General features: G+C 47.7%; 1 protein-coding gene across 1 annotated transcript in view; it reads right to left on the bottom strand.

The window, feature by feature from the left end:
- Positions 1–17,151, bottom strand: part of ACSS1 (acyl-CoA synthetase short chain family member 1) — a 38,830-nt gene that overhangs the window by 6,531 nt on the left and 15,148 nt on the right. Inside the window, exons 4-12 of the mRNA XM_074578783.1 lie at positions 15,584–15,759; positions 12,745–12,897; positions 10,878–11,025; positions 10,437–10,574; positions 9,782–9,874; positions 4,876–4,988; positions 3,849–3,975; positions 2,068–2,195; positions 444–507 (exon numbers count right to left, since the gene is read on the bottom strand). Of these exons, the coding sequence (XP_074434884.1) occupies positions 444–507; positions 2,068–2,195; positions 3,849–3,975; positions 4,876–4,988; positions 9,782–9,874; positions 10,437–10,574; positions 10,878–11,025; positions 12,745–12,897; positions 15,584–15,759 (1,140 nt within the window). The remainder of the gene's footprint in view (positions 1–443; positions 508–2,067; positions 2,196–3,848; positions 3,976–4,875; positions 4,989–9,781; positions 9,875–10,436; positions 10,575–10,877; positions 11,026–12,744; positions 12,898–15,583; positions 15,760–17,151) is intronic.

The raw sequence follows: 17,151 nt of genomic DNA, 5'->3' as shown, positions 1-17,151 counted from the left end.
AGATCCTGTTTACAAAACAGAGTCAGACTCCAGCCCTCAGATGATGGCCCAGCCTTGTCTTGGCATCTATGGACCAGACTGATCTCAGTGACAATGACAATTCAACATAAATTACCAAAGTGTCACTGGGATCAAAAGCTGGCCAACGCAAATCAGCTATTCCCGTTCTGCTCAAAGGACATCTCTGAGCACAATCCTTTTTTAAGGAAGCTCTACCACATACGTAAACACTGTGTGAAAACAGTTTAGAGGAGTGATACCTGCACCCAGCTTAGGAACATGCAGTTGTTTTTGTGGCTGTCTTTGCCTCTTGGGGCTGCAACACCAGTCAACCCAAGGATAACTGCCCTCCCGTTCCCTAGGCACCTCCTGCCACGGAGCCCAGGTTAGAAATTAAGGGAAGTGTATGTAGGTGTCATGTCAGGACACTGCTTTTCACGTACCTTCTCCTTTGATCTTGTGTGGATACCCAATCACAGCGGTCTCAGGGACCTCAGGGTGATCAGCCTTCACAAAAAGTGAAACAAAAGTACACAGAGCGTTAACAACTGCTTCAGGCCCTGCAGAGTTTGTGCCAACTGCTCTGGGAACAAAACACCTTGCCATATCTCACCCTCCGCTTGGCAGATCCTGCTGAAAGCACAACAGGAAAGCTGGATGCCGCCTTCCTACTGCATGGTCAGCTGGTGGCCACGGGCATGGCCACGGCTCTGGGGGCAGAATTGACTCACTGGACTGGCCCTGCTTTTAAACATGCAAATAAGTACTTCTACATGCACTGCTAAGCCCGCTGCACACCAAGCTTGAATTTGCACCAGCTGGAAACCTGCTTTCTCTTTCTTTGTCTGTGCTCTTGTGTGTGCACGGCTACGGTCCCAAGTGGTGACTGGCCACGGCCAAATCACAAGCAAAACCAGTCCTGCGTTGCTGTGTGCCACAGGGGACTGTTGCCAGCAGAGCAAAAGTGAAGCTGCCAACATCACAGTCTACGTTTGACTGGTGTTTAGAAGTGCCCAAAGCACACCAGAAGGCAGAAAGATCAGGCTTCTTCATCTTCCCAGAAGGGGAAAAGGGCTGTTTTGCTTAATGCATTTTTTTTATTATTATGCTACGCAACAGTGATTTATTCTGTCACATTTCAGAGTTTAATTTAAGATTCTTGTGCAGTAAGAAGACAATTTGGGTGTACAGACCAGAAGAAATCGCATCTCCGAATCCCACACCAAAGACTGGATTATGCTATTTTAAACTAGATTAAAATATGAAAGAAAACATCACAGAGCAATTAACCATATAAATATATTTGCATCACATGTATACACATAGATAGAGTGGGAGAGGAACTGCATCCTATATCTACAATCATAAACCCACACATATTAAAAAATCCCTCACCGAGGAGAAAGGAGGATCCTGTGTGCCAGCAAACACAGCTCAGGTTTACCAAATGTTACATTTAAGTGCCATTTGCAGGCAAGGCACATAATATAGAAATAAATATTCTGGTCAAGCTTTGAAGATAAATGCTCTGAGGACTTTTTGTTTTCAATTCCCTGAGCTAATATTATTTTCTCTCAAAATGACAGGCAAGCTTTGCAGCTGACATGAATCAAGGCTGCTCCGTATTTAACACTGCTGAATTCTCCGGCATACTCGGCTAGTTCGGACAAGCAAGAACCACAGGTTTGGGAAGGAGAGGTTAGGTGTTAGCAGAGGGGAAGGAAGAAACAGGAGAGACAATCCCTTATGGAGACTCCACCAGCATCCAAAATTACAACTGCAACAGTAAACCAACACTGAGAGGAAACACAGGTCTGACAGCTCGACTGCAGGGGCTGCCCACGGTGCGACTCCTCTCTCACTTGCCCGTTCGTTGTCTCCTTATTAAGGGAGCCGTTTCCTTTTGCACATTTGCTATTCGTTACACACCAAGCTGTGTGTGTGCAGGGGCAGGGGTTTGAAGACAAGCGACCCTGCGCTTGTTTAAATTCATAAAACTTCTTTGAAAGGGCCACCGTGCCCCACAGATATGCCCTGTCAAGGGACATCTACCTGCTTGGAACTTACCATCGCATCTTCTATCTCTGCCGTCCCGAGCCTGTGTCCGCTGATGTTAATGACATCATCCATGCGCCCCGTTATCTGGTAATAGCCTTTCTTGGTCCTGTAAGCACCATCCCCTGTGAAGTAGTAACCTACAGCAAAGACAGGTGGGTGGTCAGCAGCAGGAATTGCGCCAGCCTATTGCTTTGGGCTCTGACACAGCTCTAGGATGGCGAGTTGGGTAGCGTGGATCCGGCAGCTCGCAGGGCCTCCAAAGCTTACAGCTGCATGACTTGCCACACACCGTTTCCCACTTCCCTCTGCCATCTCCAACCTCCGTCTGCTCTGCCTGGGCTGCGCTGGCTCCTAGTAAGCACCTGAGCGGCACCAAGACAGTGGAGCTCAGATCTCTGCCAAGATGGGCAAAATCACTGTAGGCAATGAGCAGCAACCAGCGGCTGATGTCCCTGTAGTAAAGCCAAGTCCAGCAATACAACACGGTGATGCTTTGTCGGATTTATAAAACCAAGGGGGGCTCTCTGACCTCCCGAGGCTTTACATGCCTACAGCCGCGCAGCAACTGTGTGCGCAGGCCTGGTGCACTAAGAGAAAACCACTTCAAATGCCATTTGCCATCATGCCGCGGGCTATTGGTCAAACTCGGGTCTGCTGCTAGCTGCACCTCAGCGCTCGTGGAAAACTACAACTGTTCAGCTGAAAGGGAGCAGTTCTATTACATTTTGTACATGGGAACACTGCCAGTTTTTTTAATCACTTACACTGGGATGGATGAAAAGCCTCCTGGCTAACAAAGATTCACATCTCAGATAACAGTCCCTCTCCAGCATGTCAGCGTGGCAGAAATACTGCTATCAGATTAGCTGAAAAAAATAGGCTGAATACAACGAGCACGGTGTTTGGAGAGTCTAAAACATTTGATGGAAACTGAAAAAGACCCAGTGGTTCCAGGAAACTCCAGTGTCATTGAGGACACATCTGGTGACACAGACTGTGTTGGCTCTTCATCAAAGCCACGTCCGCATACGAATTGTTCCTGGGGCACTTCCGAGCAGCAGGAGGCACCTAGTGCTGTGAAATCCGAAGGTGGTTCTTGCCAGGACCCATTACTGGCCAATTCATAGTCTTTCAGTCATGCCTCCTGCCCTTCTAAATCAATTAAACAACTACCAACTACATATCAACAAGATTTCAGATGGGAACATGTAGTGAGTAATAAGGGACTATGGGCTCATTCAACTTCTAACAGTTTCCCATTCTTATTTTCCAACCCATTTTGTACAATTTGCAGGATTGTCTCTCTAATTCTTGTCTGCCTTGTAGCTTTCAAATCCTCTTCAGTTGCTCCCCTGAGTGAAGACAGTGGTCTTGTCCAATCTCCTACAAAAAACGTTTCCCCGACACTTCTAATTACTTGCCAGGCACAACTTGACCATGTTTTAAAAAGGAAGGATGTAACACAGCCTGTGACAGCAGGGGTGAGATTCAGTGATGCAGGAGGTACTTTTCCATTCAATATGCTTATTTCCAAGTGATACACAAATGGCCCAAAGAAAAGGTATTTGGACTTTAAAATCTAGGCATTAAACTTTCTAAAAAATACACTCCTTTTTGACAGTTAGAAAGGTCAACGCTATCTACGACCATTAGCGTGTGCTTGCAACACGTGACACACGACCCCAGGCAACCAAGATCTGTCTGGTACAGAAATAACACAAAGTGCTGCTGAAAATATTCAGTGTGCTTATACTGCAGCCCAAACTGCCTTCCCTTGGCACTTTCCTTACCTGGGTAAGTTTTGAAATAGGCATCAACAAATCGCTGGTGATCTCCATAGATTGTTCTTGCCATGCCAGGCCACGGCTGGGCGATGCAGAGCGCACCGGACACATCATTGCCCTCTATTACCTTTCCCTGCAGGTTCAAGCACAGGAAGGATGATCAGGTGAACAAAATACGAACAATAAGGGCTTTTTGTCAGTGATCTGGCAAGAGTCACCCTGTTGCCCACCGCAGGCTGCCAGTGGAGGGCCACGGGTGGAGAAAATTAATACACTCGTGGAGCTACTACGCACTGGCTGTATCCTGCCTTCCTCACCCCTTGAGGCCAGCAGCACAGCAGGTAAGACTAAAGGAAAAGTGAGTCCTGTGATTCTCCGGAGGGCAATGCCAGCAAAGATGACAGCAGAGATGTGCCGAGCAGCCAGAGGATGCCAGGGATGGGGCTAGCAGGGAAATGCCTGGACCCCTGCCTGCCACTTTCCCTTTCGTTCACTTCCACATTCCCTTACCAAACTGTATTTGGAGGAGAATTACATGCTTCACTGTTTAACAGAGCACTGGAGCGCAGATGGGGATCGCCCTGCACAGCTTCACAGAGCAGCGCCAGTTTTCTCACAGGCACACGCAGTTGCAGGGCCTCATGCCTTGCATTTCCCTTGGAAAACTCCACCAGTCCCATCGGCTGTTCCAGTCTTGCCACTTCGCTGGACGTTGCATCCAACTGTTCAGCTCCCTGCTTCCCGGGAGCTGTGCGACAGCAGCAGCTCTTAATCAGAAGCAGGGTAAGACCATAAAAGAGGTGCTGAAAATGCAAACGCTCCTCTAGAGATTTGCAGACAGCTTGCAACGCCCAGGCGACAGTCTGTACGGACATTTGAGATATGCTGAATATATAAATTGATCATCTATTCTACCATTTTAATGGAGGAACAAACATCCTTCCGGATCCTATTCCTCTGCCATCAGAAAGGCAATTAAGGCAGAAACACACACCAGCTTCTCTTTTGGGCACCCAGCACACCCTCAACTCACATTCTCATCCATCAGCACGGGCACAATCCCAAAGAAAGGTCTCATAGCCATAGCCGGAACGATCTCAGCTTTCTCCTCTGAAGGCCGTGGGGCAATGCAGATGCCACCAGTTTCTGGAAGAATAATGAAAAACAAAATATGTAGGGTCCATCCGGTGCTGGATGAAAGCAAATTCCAGCTCTTTTTAGTTAAAGAAAAGAACAGCTAAGCCACCTTGCAAGAAAAAGCAACTGAGAAGGAATTACACACCACCACGTAGCACAGCCGTCTGAAAGCAGCACAGATCTGATAAACCAAGAGCTCTTTGTGAATACAACAAAGACTTAAACATAGAAAAACATCTGGCAACCCAAGATGACACCACCAAGGCCTGTTCTGTCTACAGGGGACATTGCAGGTGGTAGAGAGCTGGGGAGAGCTGCTGGCAGGTCTCCCTTTGGTGAGCTCGGCTCAAGAACTACTCCTGCTCCCTGTTTGCATGTTCCCTTATTCAGTGCTGGCTGCAAAAATCACTGTCCCTTCTGTACACCGGTGACAAACCAGAGAGTGTGGCCAAGCAGCCACCACGGGGGAAGAGCAGCTTGCCATGCCCCAGAGCACGAGGATCGCTGGCATCCAGCTTAGCTCCTCGAAGGCTCAGAGGAGACCAGTACACAGTTCTACAGTAGTGGCTTTGCACCAGATGGCCTGCGGCCCCTGCAGCAGGCGCCACAACGTCTACGTTCAACAGCCTTCCCACAGTCCCGTCCACGGCAAAGGAACCGGGCACAACGAAGACCCCATTGGTTCAGTCCACACGCTCTGATCCCTACGTCTGGCCCTCAGTCAGCTCACAGATAAACCCAGTCCTCCAGCCACCAACCAGCAACAGACACAGGCAGCTCTAACGCATACGTACAGCCTTGCAGGTCTTTCTCACACTTAACACGGCTGCCTGGGGGCGGGGGCGGGACCCACCAGCCCCATTTCCGAATCCAGAAGTGTTTTTACAGGGAAAGTATAAGCATGTCAGGGGATTTATCTCCCGGCGCTGTTCTTACAGCTGCCTAAGGTTGGCATGAAAAGCACTTCAGGAGGTTGAATTACTATTATTACAGAGGATGAGACTAACCCACCCCTTACAGGTAGGTTGAGCTTATCTTCTATTCAAAATTGAACCTTTTAATCATCCTTTTTCATTCCTGCTGGGACGAACATTAAATGAGATTCCAACCTTAATCAGATCTTTTCTATTCTAAAACTAATCCAGAAACACAAGAGAGAGACAAAAGCAAAGGAGCATTAGGCTTTTAAAAATACAGCTCTATAAATGAAGGTATGTTCTGACGCTTGGAAAGTGCATTCCTCTACGGGCTTTGCTGAGGTTGTGAAAACTGAAACCAGGGGTTGGAAAGGCTGACTTTGACCCTGAATTTGCATCCAGCTGCCCTGACGTAGCTATAAGGAAGGGTCTCTTCGGGGATCCCTAAGCTTCAAACCTGCAGAAAATAGTTTCAGATGTGGCTTACACACAAAATTATTTCGCATTTCATTGATGGGCATGCATCCACTTCACAATGTTTCTGCTTATTTTGAAAGGGTCATCTTGGAATTTTTTCAGAAAAAGAAAAAAGCACCCCAGACACCTGGTGTTCTCTGTTTGCACAGACAAAAACCGCACCACAGCAGGGAACCTGATCAAAGTGCTGGTCGCTCTTCCTAAGCCAGTACTCATTCTGAATACAGCACTGCAAGCTACGTTTCAACATGGGTTTTGACACTTCCTACACATCCTGCAGCCAGCTGCCCGTAAGGCAGTGAAGTCACATTCCAGAGGGAGCTGCATGGTGGAAAGGGTGCTTGAAAAATTATTTGCATGGTAAAGACCTATTTTAAACTGCTTTAAAAGTACTGACTTTAGCCACTGATAGATGACAGCTATCAAGACTTCTAAGCTCTGCCCCGTCTTTACGAAGTCTGTCTCTTTAGAGGCAGAGCTGGCAGAAGAAAAGCCGTGCTTCAACATTACCTGTGCCCACGCCATCACCATATCTCAAATCCACCCCAGACTTCAAGCAAGGACAGCAGAGTCTGAGCGGGGAGGGTGATGCGTGGAACCAGGCTCCCCTCTGCCGTGGGTGAATCACCGCTGGCAGCAGGGTGGAGCACCTACTCTCTGCCACCATGGTCTTCACCACCACAGACAGACTGGATTGACTACTGCAGGGGGGAATCCATCTCAGAAACACCAGCCCAGTCTAAATCACTGTAAGATGATGCCAAAACCAAAAGCTTCCAGGGCCTATTCGGAGATGTCTTTCAAAACCAGCTTTTGTTCACAGCTGCATGCAACAGCTGTACTTTTTTTATAAAACCAAGGACAAAAGTAAAACTACCAAGTGTCTCGTCTGCACTGTGAAGAACTACATGTGAAACTCAAACACAGCTTTGATTCTATTACTGTCAATCGCAGCACAGCACTACCTCATATTTTAGCAGTAAGACCCACAGGGATTTTCCATCTCTCTCTCATCTGCACATACCGCACTACTTAAATTGCTTCTCGTAATTACTATCTCACTCATTTGCTCATTCAAAGACTTTCAAGTGGATTCTTAAATCACCATTTGCTGATCTTTACGCCTACCAGGCTTTATTAGCTGGCAACAGGTTGCTGCTTCAGAGAGCAACATACCGTAGAGGACACTGCATACAACACCGCAATTAACAAGCTATACTGAAATTGGCTGTGAGAGGTGACACTGCAGGACCACAAGCAGCATCCATCAAACTGCTTCTATGATCTCCTGCCACGCTCCCTTTACATTCAAATGGCACATATAATGTTTCCAAGGTTAATCTGGCTTCCTCTTTATTGGAAGCATCATCTGTGGAGAAAGATTGATTCTATTTTCTAACAAAATCAATTTAATGAATATTTATCATTCTATTATGCTTCCAGGGGCTGGTGGCTGTTTACCTGCAAAACTATGCCCGGTTCAAGGTAAGATCAAGCACTCTGCACTTGCTCTCTGCAGCAAACGTTCTTCAACCTCTCACCTGACAGTGGTTGCTCCAAAAACCCAGGAGAAATACAGTTTAATATAAGATCTAACCCTGTACTTCAGAGGAAATAGGAGACACTGCATACACACTGCATGCACGAGTTAACTGAAGACAAACAAACAAAAGCAATGTTAGGGGAAAAAAAGATTCTTCTCAACTCCGTCACTGTACAGTAATCAACTGCTGCTCCATGGTGTTTTACTTCAGAGCAGTGAAAAGGAAAGCGTATAGCACCCAGCCAGTCGGCTTTGCTTCTGCTCAGCATGAGAGAACCCAGGTGGTTTAAGAGTTCAGTAATCGAAGTAGACAGTAGTTAACATTGCTGCTCTGAATTCTGAGGTTGTTTTATTTCAAATCTGAAAATAAAAAGAGCCTGCAAGTCTGGTCTGGATTAAATGGAACTTGGTTGTATGCCAGAAGCTAATTCATCCCATTGAGATGGGGCATAGAGATCCTGAAGAGAGAGCCTGCAAGCAGGAATAAGGATGAAATCAGGAGCAGCTTGACTGGAAAGACAATGAATATTCTGGCCAATGGCAGCTAGAAATTTTAAGAGTAGGGTTGGATTTTTTTTCAGCAGAGGCAGAATTATAGAATCATAGAATGGTTCGGGTTGGAAGGGACCTTAAAGATCCTCTAGTTCCAACCCCCCTGCCCTGGGCAGGGACACCTCCCACTACATCAGGTTGCTCAGAGCCCCATCCAGCCGGGCCTTAAAAACTTCCAGGGATGGGGCATCCACCACCTCTCTGGGCAACCTGTTCCAGTGTTTCATCACCATCATGGTGAAGAACCTCTTCCTAACGTCCAGTCTGAATCGACCCATCAGCTGTGCTGCATCCTTTAAGTCCATTGCTCCGTGGCAAACTGTGGTTCATGACTTGAGAAGGACATATTGCAAGACACCTCTTGAATGCCGGTGCCCAGAAGAGAGGTCCGGGTGCTGAGGAAGGAGATGGGAAGGAGCTGCAGGACTCCTTCAAGCACAGAGCTCCATCAGGCAGCACAGCCCCAGCCGGAATGCAGCGCCGTGGCCTCTCTCTGCTGCTGGCCACAGAGGGCAGGAGGCAGGGACCAGCTCTGCTCCAACCGGACAGGGACCTATGACAGCCAGTCACTCTGTCCAGCAGGTTGTAAATGGACAACAAGCCTCAACTGATGCGCACAGCTGGGCCAAGCACGTTGCCAAAACAGAAGCACGCTCCTTTTTGAGGCATCAAAGGTCCAGGGCCAACGCAAGTACCGCGTACTACTTCTGGGAGAAGCTGCTCCCAGGCAGCCCTGCTGGGGGACAGCCACTGTCCCCTGCCCACCTGATGCACACGCCTCCGCTCGCTCCTTCCCAATCCGCCACAGCAGCTGCGCTAGGTCCCTTTGACTACACGGCTTAGTTTTCCACCCTCCTCTGACCATTCCCAGGAAGGGAAACAAAGCACACCTATGTACAGATTGTGGCTATACGGTGCTGTAAATGCCTTCTCACGATAAGACCATATCAAGGTCAGTACAGTTGGATAAATAATTGAAAATGAGGTTTCCAATTCAAGCTGCCTACTCGCAGCTTTGCCCAGAAATTCAACCTCTGCCTCCTGTTTCTAGAACCAATTGAGATTTTCCGGCATTCAAAATATCAAAGAACATTTAGAGGGGAAAAGAAAAAAAAACAACCTAACATTGCTATTGCTTTCATATTCTGTTACACTGCTATTATGTGCTGAAACTCCCCGGTGACTTTCAAAAGCTGATCAAAATGCCAGGAGAGGGGTTTTTTTTTGACGGACTCGTTGGATCGAATTGGAATGTATTAATCCTCCTCTACCCACCAAGCAACCCGTCCCCGCTCCCCGCGGATGCCTTTTACCTGTCTGCCACCATGTGTCCACGAGGGTGCAGCGCCCTTCTCCCACCACGTGGTAGAACCACTGCCACGCTTCGTTGTTGATGGGCTCTCCCACTAGACCGAAATAAGAAAGGAAGCAGCCTGAGACTCAGGGGGTTGGCAGGCAGTGAGTTCTCCCTTTTGGTGCACAACAAGCAGAACGCTGGCAGCATTTTGGCTGGGATGCGCAAAGGACTGCAATGCACTCATGGAACTGAGGACTGACTACTTCCAGAAAGACCAAAAGGCAAGCAATAAATATCACTGAAAGTAACTAATCAATGCAGGTCATGTGTAAGAACCTCTGGAATCCTAAATAATGCAGGAAAACGCTGTTTAGGTCACCTATGCCAGTAAAATTCAAAGTTATGTCATTTACCATTGGATAAATCTTTTTAGCAAAGAATGTAATCCTTCAAAATAAGCTAGGAAGCAGGCAATCACACTAAGGTTCAGTGACCCCAATTTCAGTTTGTTTCTCCTTCTGCTGAGAAGATATCTGAAAAGCCAGACAGGGAGCCTGCTTTATCATCTATTTTTAACCACATCCCATCTGGTCAGCCGAGCTCCTCTGGTACCTTCATTTCACCGGCTCGAACCCCCTGTCTTTTTCAGAAGAAGATTTCATGCCCCTTACCTGACCCCAAGGTCTTCAAGGAAGATCTGTCATATTTCTTCACCCACTCTTCTCCATAATTCAGCAGCAAGCGTATCGCCGTAGGTGCTCCATAAAACTGATTAATTTTCAACCTTTGTACCACTTCCCAGTAACGACCTGCAAGATCACAAACAGGCTTTTTTATCTGTCTAGCACTGACATACTGCCGCAAATGCGCAGGAGGAAGGTTAACAGCCAAAGCTAAAGCTGTGACTACTGTGAGTACACAGCAAAACCAATGGCAACTTTTTTTTTTTTTCCCGCACCCTGGATGCACAGATGTTCCTGAATGTCATAGACACACGGTCCAAAGAAATGGAGCTCACCTCCCCTGAGCAGGCAGATCACACCGGGCAGGTTTCTAAGTCACCTTTGTCACGCTGCCATATCTAGCCAAACCTTTGCCCGCCACTTCCTCACCTGGGTCAGGATACACTGGAGTGCTTTCGAACAGGACAGAGGTGGCTCCATTGCAGAGTGGTCCATACACAACATAGCTATGTCCCGTGATCCAGCCAATGTCAGCCACACAGCCGAAAACATCGCCTTGCTGGTAGTCAAATACATACTGCAAAGATAAATGTAAGGCCAGCTGACTTTCTGTTGGCAGGCTCACAGCTTAAAGGTAAGCTGCTGGACCGGGCATCCACGCAGGAGCAAGAGAGCGCGCAGGGCGAGCGGAGCCAGGGACACAGGACACAGCAGTACAAAGGCCAGCCCAAGGCGAGGAAGCAAGTCAGAGGGACCAGTACCGGGGCTTCCAGGCTCCTGACTGCTTCTGCAACCGTACAGGGAGCATGGCTATACCAGGAGCTGCTCAGATTTGAGCAACAAAGCTACAACCAAAGCCCAGAGCCCTGGATACCTAAGGTTGCCTACCCGAGGCAGTCCACATGGGAGAGCTAACCCTGAACCGCAAGGAAGCCGAAGGCCTCAGAAACTCAGACCCCTCACCAATGTCAACAGGTTTCCACAAGAAAGCTGGAGAAACTGGTATGTGCCCATGAAACATTTTCTGCAAACTGTTCTTAGCTGATCAGCTTCTCTATCAGTGTATCGCTTTCCAGATGCTCCGCTCTCCTTGCTCATCAAATCCAAGTTAAATATCTTGGAGAACTCGTTATCTTGTCTTGGTTATGGACAATGCTTCCCACTGTAAATCTAACTCCTCAACCGTATAGCGAAGAGGTCCTGACTCATAAGGGAGAGTCAGTTTTGTGTTTTAAATGAAATAAAGTGGATCAGAACTAAAAGAAAACCCCAGGAGTACGGGACAAGAGTGTCACACATGAGTACAAAGACCACAGAGGCCACACAGGCCAGCTGATCACTCTACCTAGGAGAGCTAATTCTCACCTTACCTTTGCAAGTGCCTTTCCCTGCCTCTCCCAAGGCTCCGAAGCACCACTACAGGGAGCGCAGCTGCATACAGTGCCTCCCTGCATGTCTGCACCAGGGTGCAGGATCTACCTTCTGGACTAAGAAAGGGAGAGATGTCACTTAGAAAGGCTGACGCAACAAATACCTTTCATGCACATACCTTCACTCGTACATTCAAATCTTCTAAAAATTCAACTGTGTCAGGCTAAAGAAAAAAAAAACCCGCTGCCTGAATTGTGTGTGATTACAAACAGGGTGATACCGCTAAAGCCAGGCGGAGATCTTTCACTGCAGTCCTCTCCACATTTCACAGTTACCTTTTCATATGCAGAGCTGAGACCAGAAGTTTGAAGAAGCAGTGCCTTGACTTTTTTTTTCATGAGAAAGGGGGTTAAACCATTTAGCCTAGATCACACAGAAAAGCAGCACAAAGGTGCAACAACCACAGAGCACGAATATCATTTTTGATCTTCAGACAAGAAGTGCTCTGCAGAGGTTGTTTTAAGAGTTCAGATCCTCTCTGAAATAAAAAAGGCCAAACCACGACATACAGTAATATTCACATTACCAATGCCAGTAAGATACGTAGCAGAGTCTCCTCAACTGTATCACTTCAGTGTCTGCAAATTTTGACCTGCAACACTAGCACATTTTAAATGCAAAAGTAGCAGCAAGCGCAGTTTCCTTCCTTTCATAACTCTAGGCTCTGGTTTGCATAGTATTGTATTCCCCAGGAACAAATCCTGAAGATTAATTACATGTTCTCAGGTATTTTTCAGTTTGTTTACACCCAGTGAGCCAATTGGGCAGCGAACGGAGAATACAGCAACCCCCACCAGTCCAAGTCCCTCTGGTTAGTACTGCCGGAAGGTAAGCGAACCTTTTCCAGAGGATGCAGCGGAGTTACCTTGTGCGTGACAGCAGCGTACAGCAGGTATCCGGCCTGGCTGTGAACGATTCCTTTGGGTTTCCCAGTGCTGCCCGAGGTATACAGCATGAAAAGCGTGTCTTCGCTGTCCATGCTCTCTGGAGCGCATACAGAAGATGCCTTGGCCATCTCCTAAGGAAAAAAAGGTGGCAATGACAGGTAGACTTTGGCTATATGGAACCGATCAGTTTTCCATCTGTCAGCATGTCAGCAGTGTCCAGAGACAAGAATCACCGTTGCTGTTGCCCCCTCACAAACATCCGTAGATGTATCATAGGTTACACGTGCTCACCTGGTGGAAAGGCTCCTGTGGCTGCATAGCACCTCACCTCTCCGCCAATACCTCTGCTAGGCACGGAAGTCGAGGGGAATTGGCCAGATAAAACAACATTTCAGGAAAAAAATGGTTAAGTCATATAGCTTACATTTCCAGCCTTTGCAAGCTGCTGGTAGAAAACCAAAGTGTGACTGTAAACATGAACCACACTTGACAGCAGCAGCAGGGCTGACCGGCTGCTGTTCAGGACCCTCCTTTTCCTTTTAAACCTGCGGTGCTACGGTTAAACTGTGTGTTCATCTCCCTTCCCTGGCCCCAGCGGTGGATGACTGTCCTGGCCATTCGATCATCAAATTCTAATTGCTTCTACCCATGAGAAGGAGAGTGCTTTACGCTCCTTCCCCTGTCACTCTCCTCATACTCCACCGTTTGGCCAGGTCGGGGAGATCCTCTCCTCATCCCTACGCTCAGAACCACAGGAGGGAAGGATGCAACGTCCTCCTAGGTCAGAGCAAACTTTTGGCCCAGCTTGTGTGCCCAGTCCGGCAGAGGAAGGGGAAATAATGTGCTTGGAAAGAGATGCCTGTGGTCACTGCACCTTGCAGCAGCAGAGGGCTTGTCTGCCCCGACCGTAGATTTTTCCGGAAGAGGTTGAACATTTTTCTTATGCGTGTACAGACTTAATTACACACAGTAATCACCATGCGTTCCAGATGCTCAACATATGGCTGCAAAAAAAGGACAGCTGGCTTGCTTCTCTCAAGCTCTGTACTGTCCTAGATGAATAATGATTCCTGCAAGGGTTATTAGGTGGCTCTTTGAAGGGATTTCTAGGTACTGCCTTTCTACAAGCATACACTGTAAACATGCTATATTTACAAATGAACACCACCAACGGCAGGCCCAATTGTTTATAAGTGTCTGACAACAACGCTCAGTAAAATATGAAGAGTTGATAGGGTCAGATGTAATTCGTAGCCTCTGAGTTACGGCACTCCTGCTCATCTCAGGTATTTATTGTGACATTTCAGCCCTACCAATTCAGGCTGACTTGCCAGTTTTTGGAACTATGAAGGAGTTCTCCTATGCTCCATTACAACCTGAGGTCAAATTTTGCAGTAAGCCATTGCACAAAAGCTGGAAAGCACAACTGCCCTAAAGATCAGTAATGACAGAGTTAACAGCATTAATGGTTTAATTCTTGTTGTTTCAGACCCTACAACTGACAATGGGCTGAGCTCAGCTCTCAGACCACCAAAGCCTCCGGCTGTTTGCAGACTAGGGAAAATCATTCAGAATATGCTTTGTGGAGTAAGGAGGAAGACAATTTCCATATAAAACCTGCCTTCTCTGTTTAACTTACCCTAGTAGCTGCTCCTATCTCATATGACCAGCACAGGGACTCCTGAGTAATTATCTTGGCCGCAGACGGTTGATTTCCAGGCATTATTGCGATGAGTACTTTCTGTTTACTGCTGCTGGCAAACTGATAAAACTACTTCTGCATTGGGCTGCAGTCCCGTGTGTACCAGCTAAACACATTAAAACGACTGCTGTTTTCTCCCCAGGAAGCACAGGTTCTAAATATTGCCAAGCCATCACTGTCCTCCCATCATGGGGTAACCACGACACTGTTCACAGGCTATGTTAAGTCTCTCCAGGAAGTTGATTATTTCTGCACTGCCTTTCGACAGTGCCCGCTCTGAGAGGACATATGACAAACCAGAACAGAGCATCTGAACACAGTACAAGAGCAGCAGCAATGGCGTCAGTGCACTCTGGGCTTCAGGAAACACTCATTCCTTAAATCTCAGCACCGTTTGCAACATAGATTGAGCTGCTTCAACTCACAATCCCAGCAAACTGTAAATACAGGCGATCCATTTGAGGATGAAGATCCAGATGCCGTAAGGGGCATCTCCTCTTAATCTGCTGAAGTCGGGTCCAAAAGGCACAGATGGAGAGAAAGACGACCTAGCAAACACTCAGACCTATAAGGAGTTACACGGAGCGCCAGTGAGCGTCTGCAGAGCTAGGTGACTGCAGGGACATACAGATGCTGTCACTGCAACTAGCTGTATCCATCAGCCCACTGGGGTACTGTGGCAGCATGGGAAGAGCAGCTCACACGGAAAACCTGCTCCAGGCACAGTGTAAAGGCCAGTCACTGCTGGCAGGTCTGGTGTGGCTGCACTAGGGGGCCAAGCTCCAGTGCGGCGGCTGCTTCACAGGCTTTTAGCTCAGCTCACATATGCAAGGAAAGTATGGAGACTGCCCGATCCTCCTTGGCTGCCGATTCCCAGTGTAGCCCACAGCAGATCGAAGACCAAAGCCAAATATTAGAGTGTGCGCGATCTACGCATTCAGCAAGACTCTCACACGTATGTTCTGCACAGCCCTGCATCGGGTCTCTCAGAGATGTCTCTATTAGCTGGTCCCTACATTTATTAGTGTCCTTATTTCTCTCCCCCAGCACAGTAAACATCACATACTTCAAGAAACATCAGGGGAAACAGGCAAGGTTTACCAACACCAACATACCTCCTCAAGGGGAATATCACGGTCACCCATCTGGACTTTGTTATCTGTCCTCTGAGCCACAAAGACGTGTTTTACGCTTGGACAGTTCTTCACAGCTTCATCCACAGTTGTCTTCAGCTCTACGATTCGACCTCCCCTGACTCCCTGGTTGTAGGTGATAACTGCTTTGCATCCAGCTAAAAAGAGAAAAAAATATCAGGCACACCACCCATTTTTCAGGCTAGTATGAGCACCCTGCTTTCATTACTTTTGTGGATGACGTATAGTACAACATGTGTGACACATACACAGAACTTCTGTCCATCAAAAACAGCATCACTGACGAAAACACTTTAAAACCTGAGACACACAGAGATCAGGGGCAGCAGAAACCTCCATAGGTTGTCTAGGCCACCGCCTCCCAAGGCAGGGACCACTCTAGCTTAACCATTTCTGAGACATGTCAGTCCAGTCGTCCTAAAACACCCCAATGGTTGCTATTCTACCCCTTCCCACCAGACCAGACCACTCCACTGCCTATCACGAACATGAGAAAGTCTTTCACAATGTCTCTCCTATGCATCACTCGCTGCAATTTAAATGCCTCAATTCCAGCCTAGCAAAGCCGACATGCGGAACAGCTTCTTCCCAATTACTTGTGTTATAGCAAATACTGCTGCTGTAACCCAACAGCTCACACGTTGAAACCAGTGCAAGACTTCTTACGACCTTAGTGAACAAGGACCTTCTTTACCCTTTCCCATCCTCTCTCCGGGACTGTCCATTGCAAACCGAAGGGAACAGCACCAAGCTCAGCAGCCTCTCGGAGGCGTTACCCTGCTCTGAGATACCTGCAGCCTTCTGAAACTCACCCGTACCTTGAGGGGAAGCCTCCTGGAAGCCATAGCACATAGCAGCACTCTGGCAGAGCACTTCAAACCGTACCACACTGCGTTAAGTACAGAGCTGTGGCTGCAGAGAAATGGCTCTTTAGCCCATCACCTCCACACAAGTGGCGAAAAGCGAGGGATAACTGAAACATGTACTTGCTCTCTGTAAATTAACTCTACTGAAACAGAAAAAAAGCATGAAAATTTCTGTAAGACTTATTCCCTCACACTAGCCATAAAGAAACTGATGTGACTGCTAGGACACGAGCCACTTGCTGTTTTGTTCTTTTACTGGTATTTTTAGCATTACTTTTTACTTAATCACGCTACAAGCGCTTTGGGCTAAGAACATCTCTGTCTGTTGGTACACGGGCTAACAGAGCCGGGGCAGGCTGCCAGCACTTCCAGTGCTGCGCATAAATCACAGTATCACCATCGAGACTGCAGCATTAGCACTGTGCAGGAGTATCAAAGGAACGCTGCGATTATACTGCGAAAGAACAAATCAGGTCCCGTGCCTAAGCTCTGGTTTTCCCTCCAGCTTCACTGCTGTCTGGCAGTAACCCAGCGCAGGCTGAACTGTTAAGCAATTTATAAAGTATTGGACAGCCAGAGGATACTGCATCTGCCACTAAGGAAAAGGCTCTTCGCAGCGCGTTGCAAAGGAGAGTGAATTATCCTGACAGCTGGGAATGAACC

The sequence above is a fragment of the Larus michahellis genome, chromosome 3 (genome assembly GCF_964199755.1).
Source record: "Larus michahellis chromosome 3, bLarMic1.1, whole genome shotgun sequence".
NCBI lineage: Eukaryota > Metazoa > Chordata > Aves > Charadriiformes > Laridae > Larus > Larus michahellis.
The sequence above is the reverse complement of the archived record's forward strand: the minus strand, read 5'-3'. Positions and strand labels throughout refer to the sequence as shown.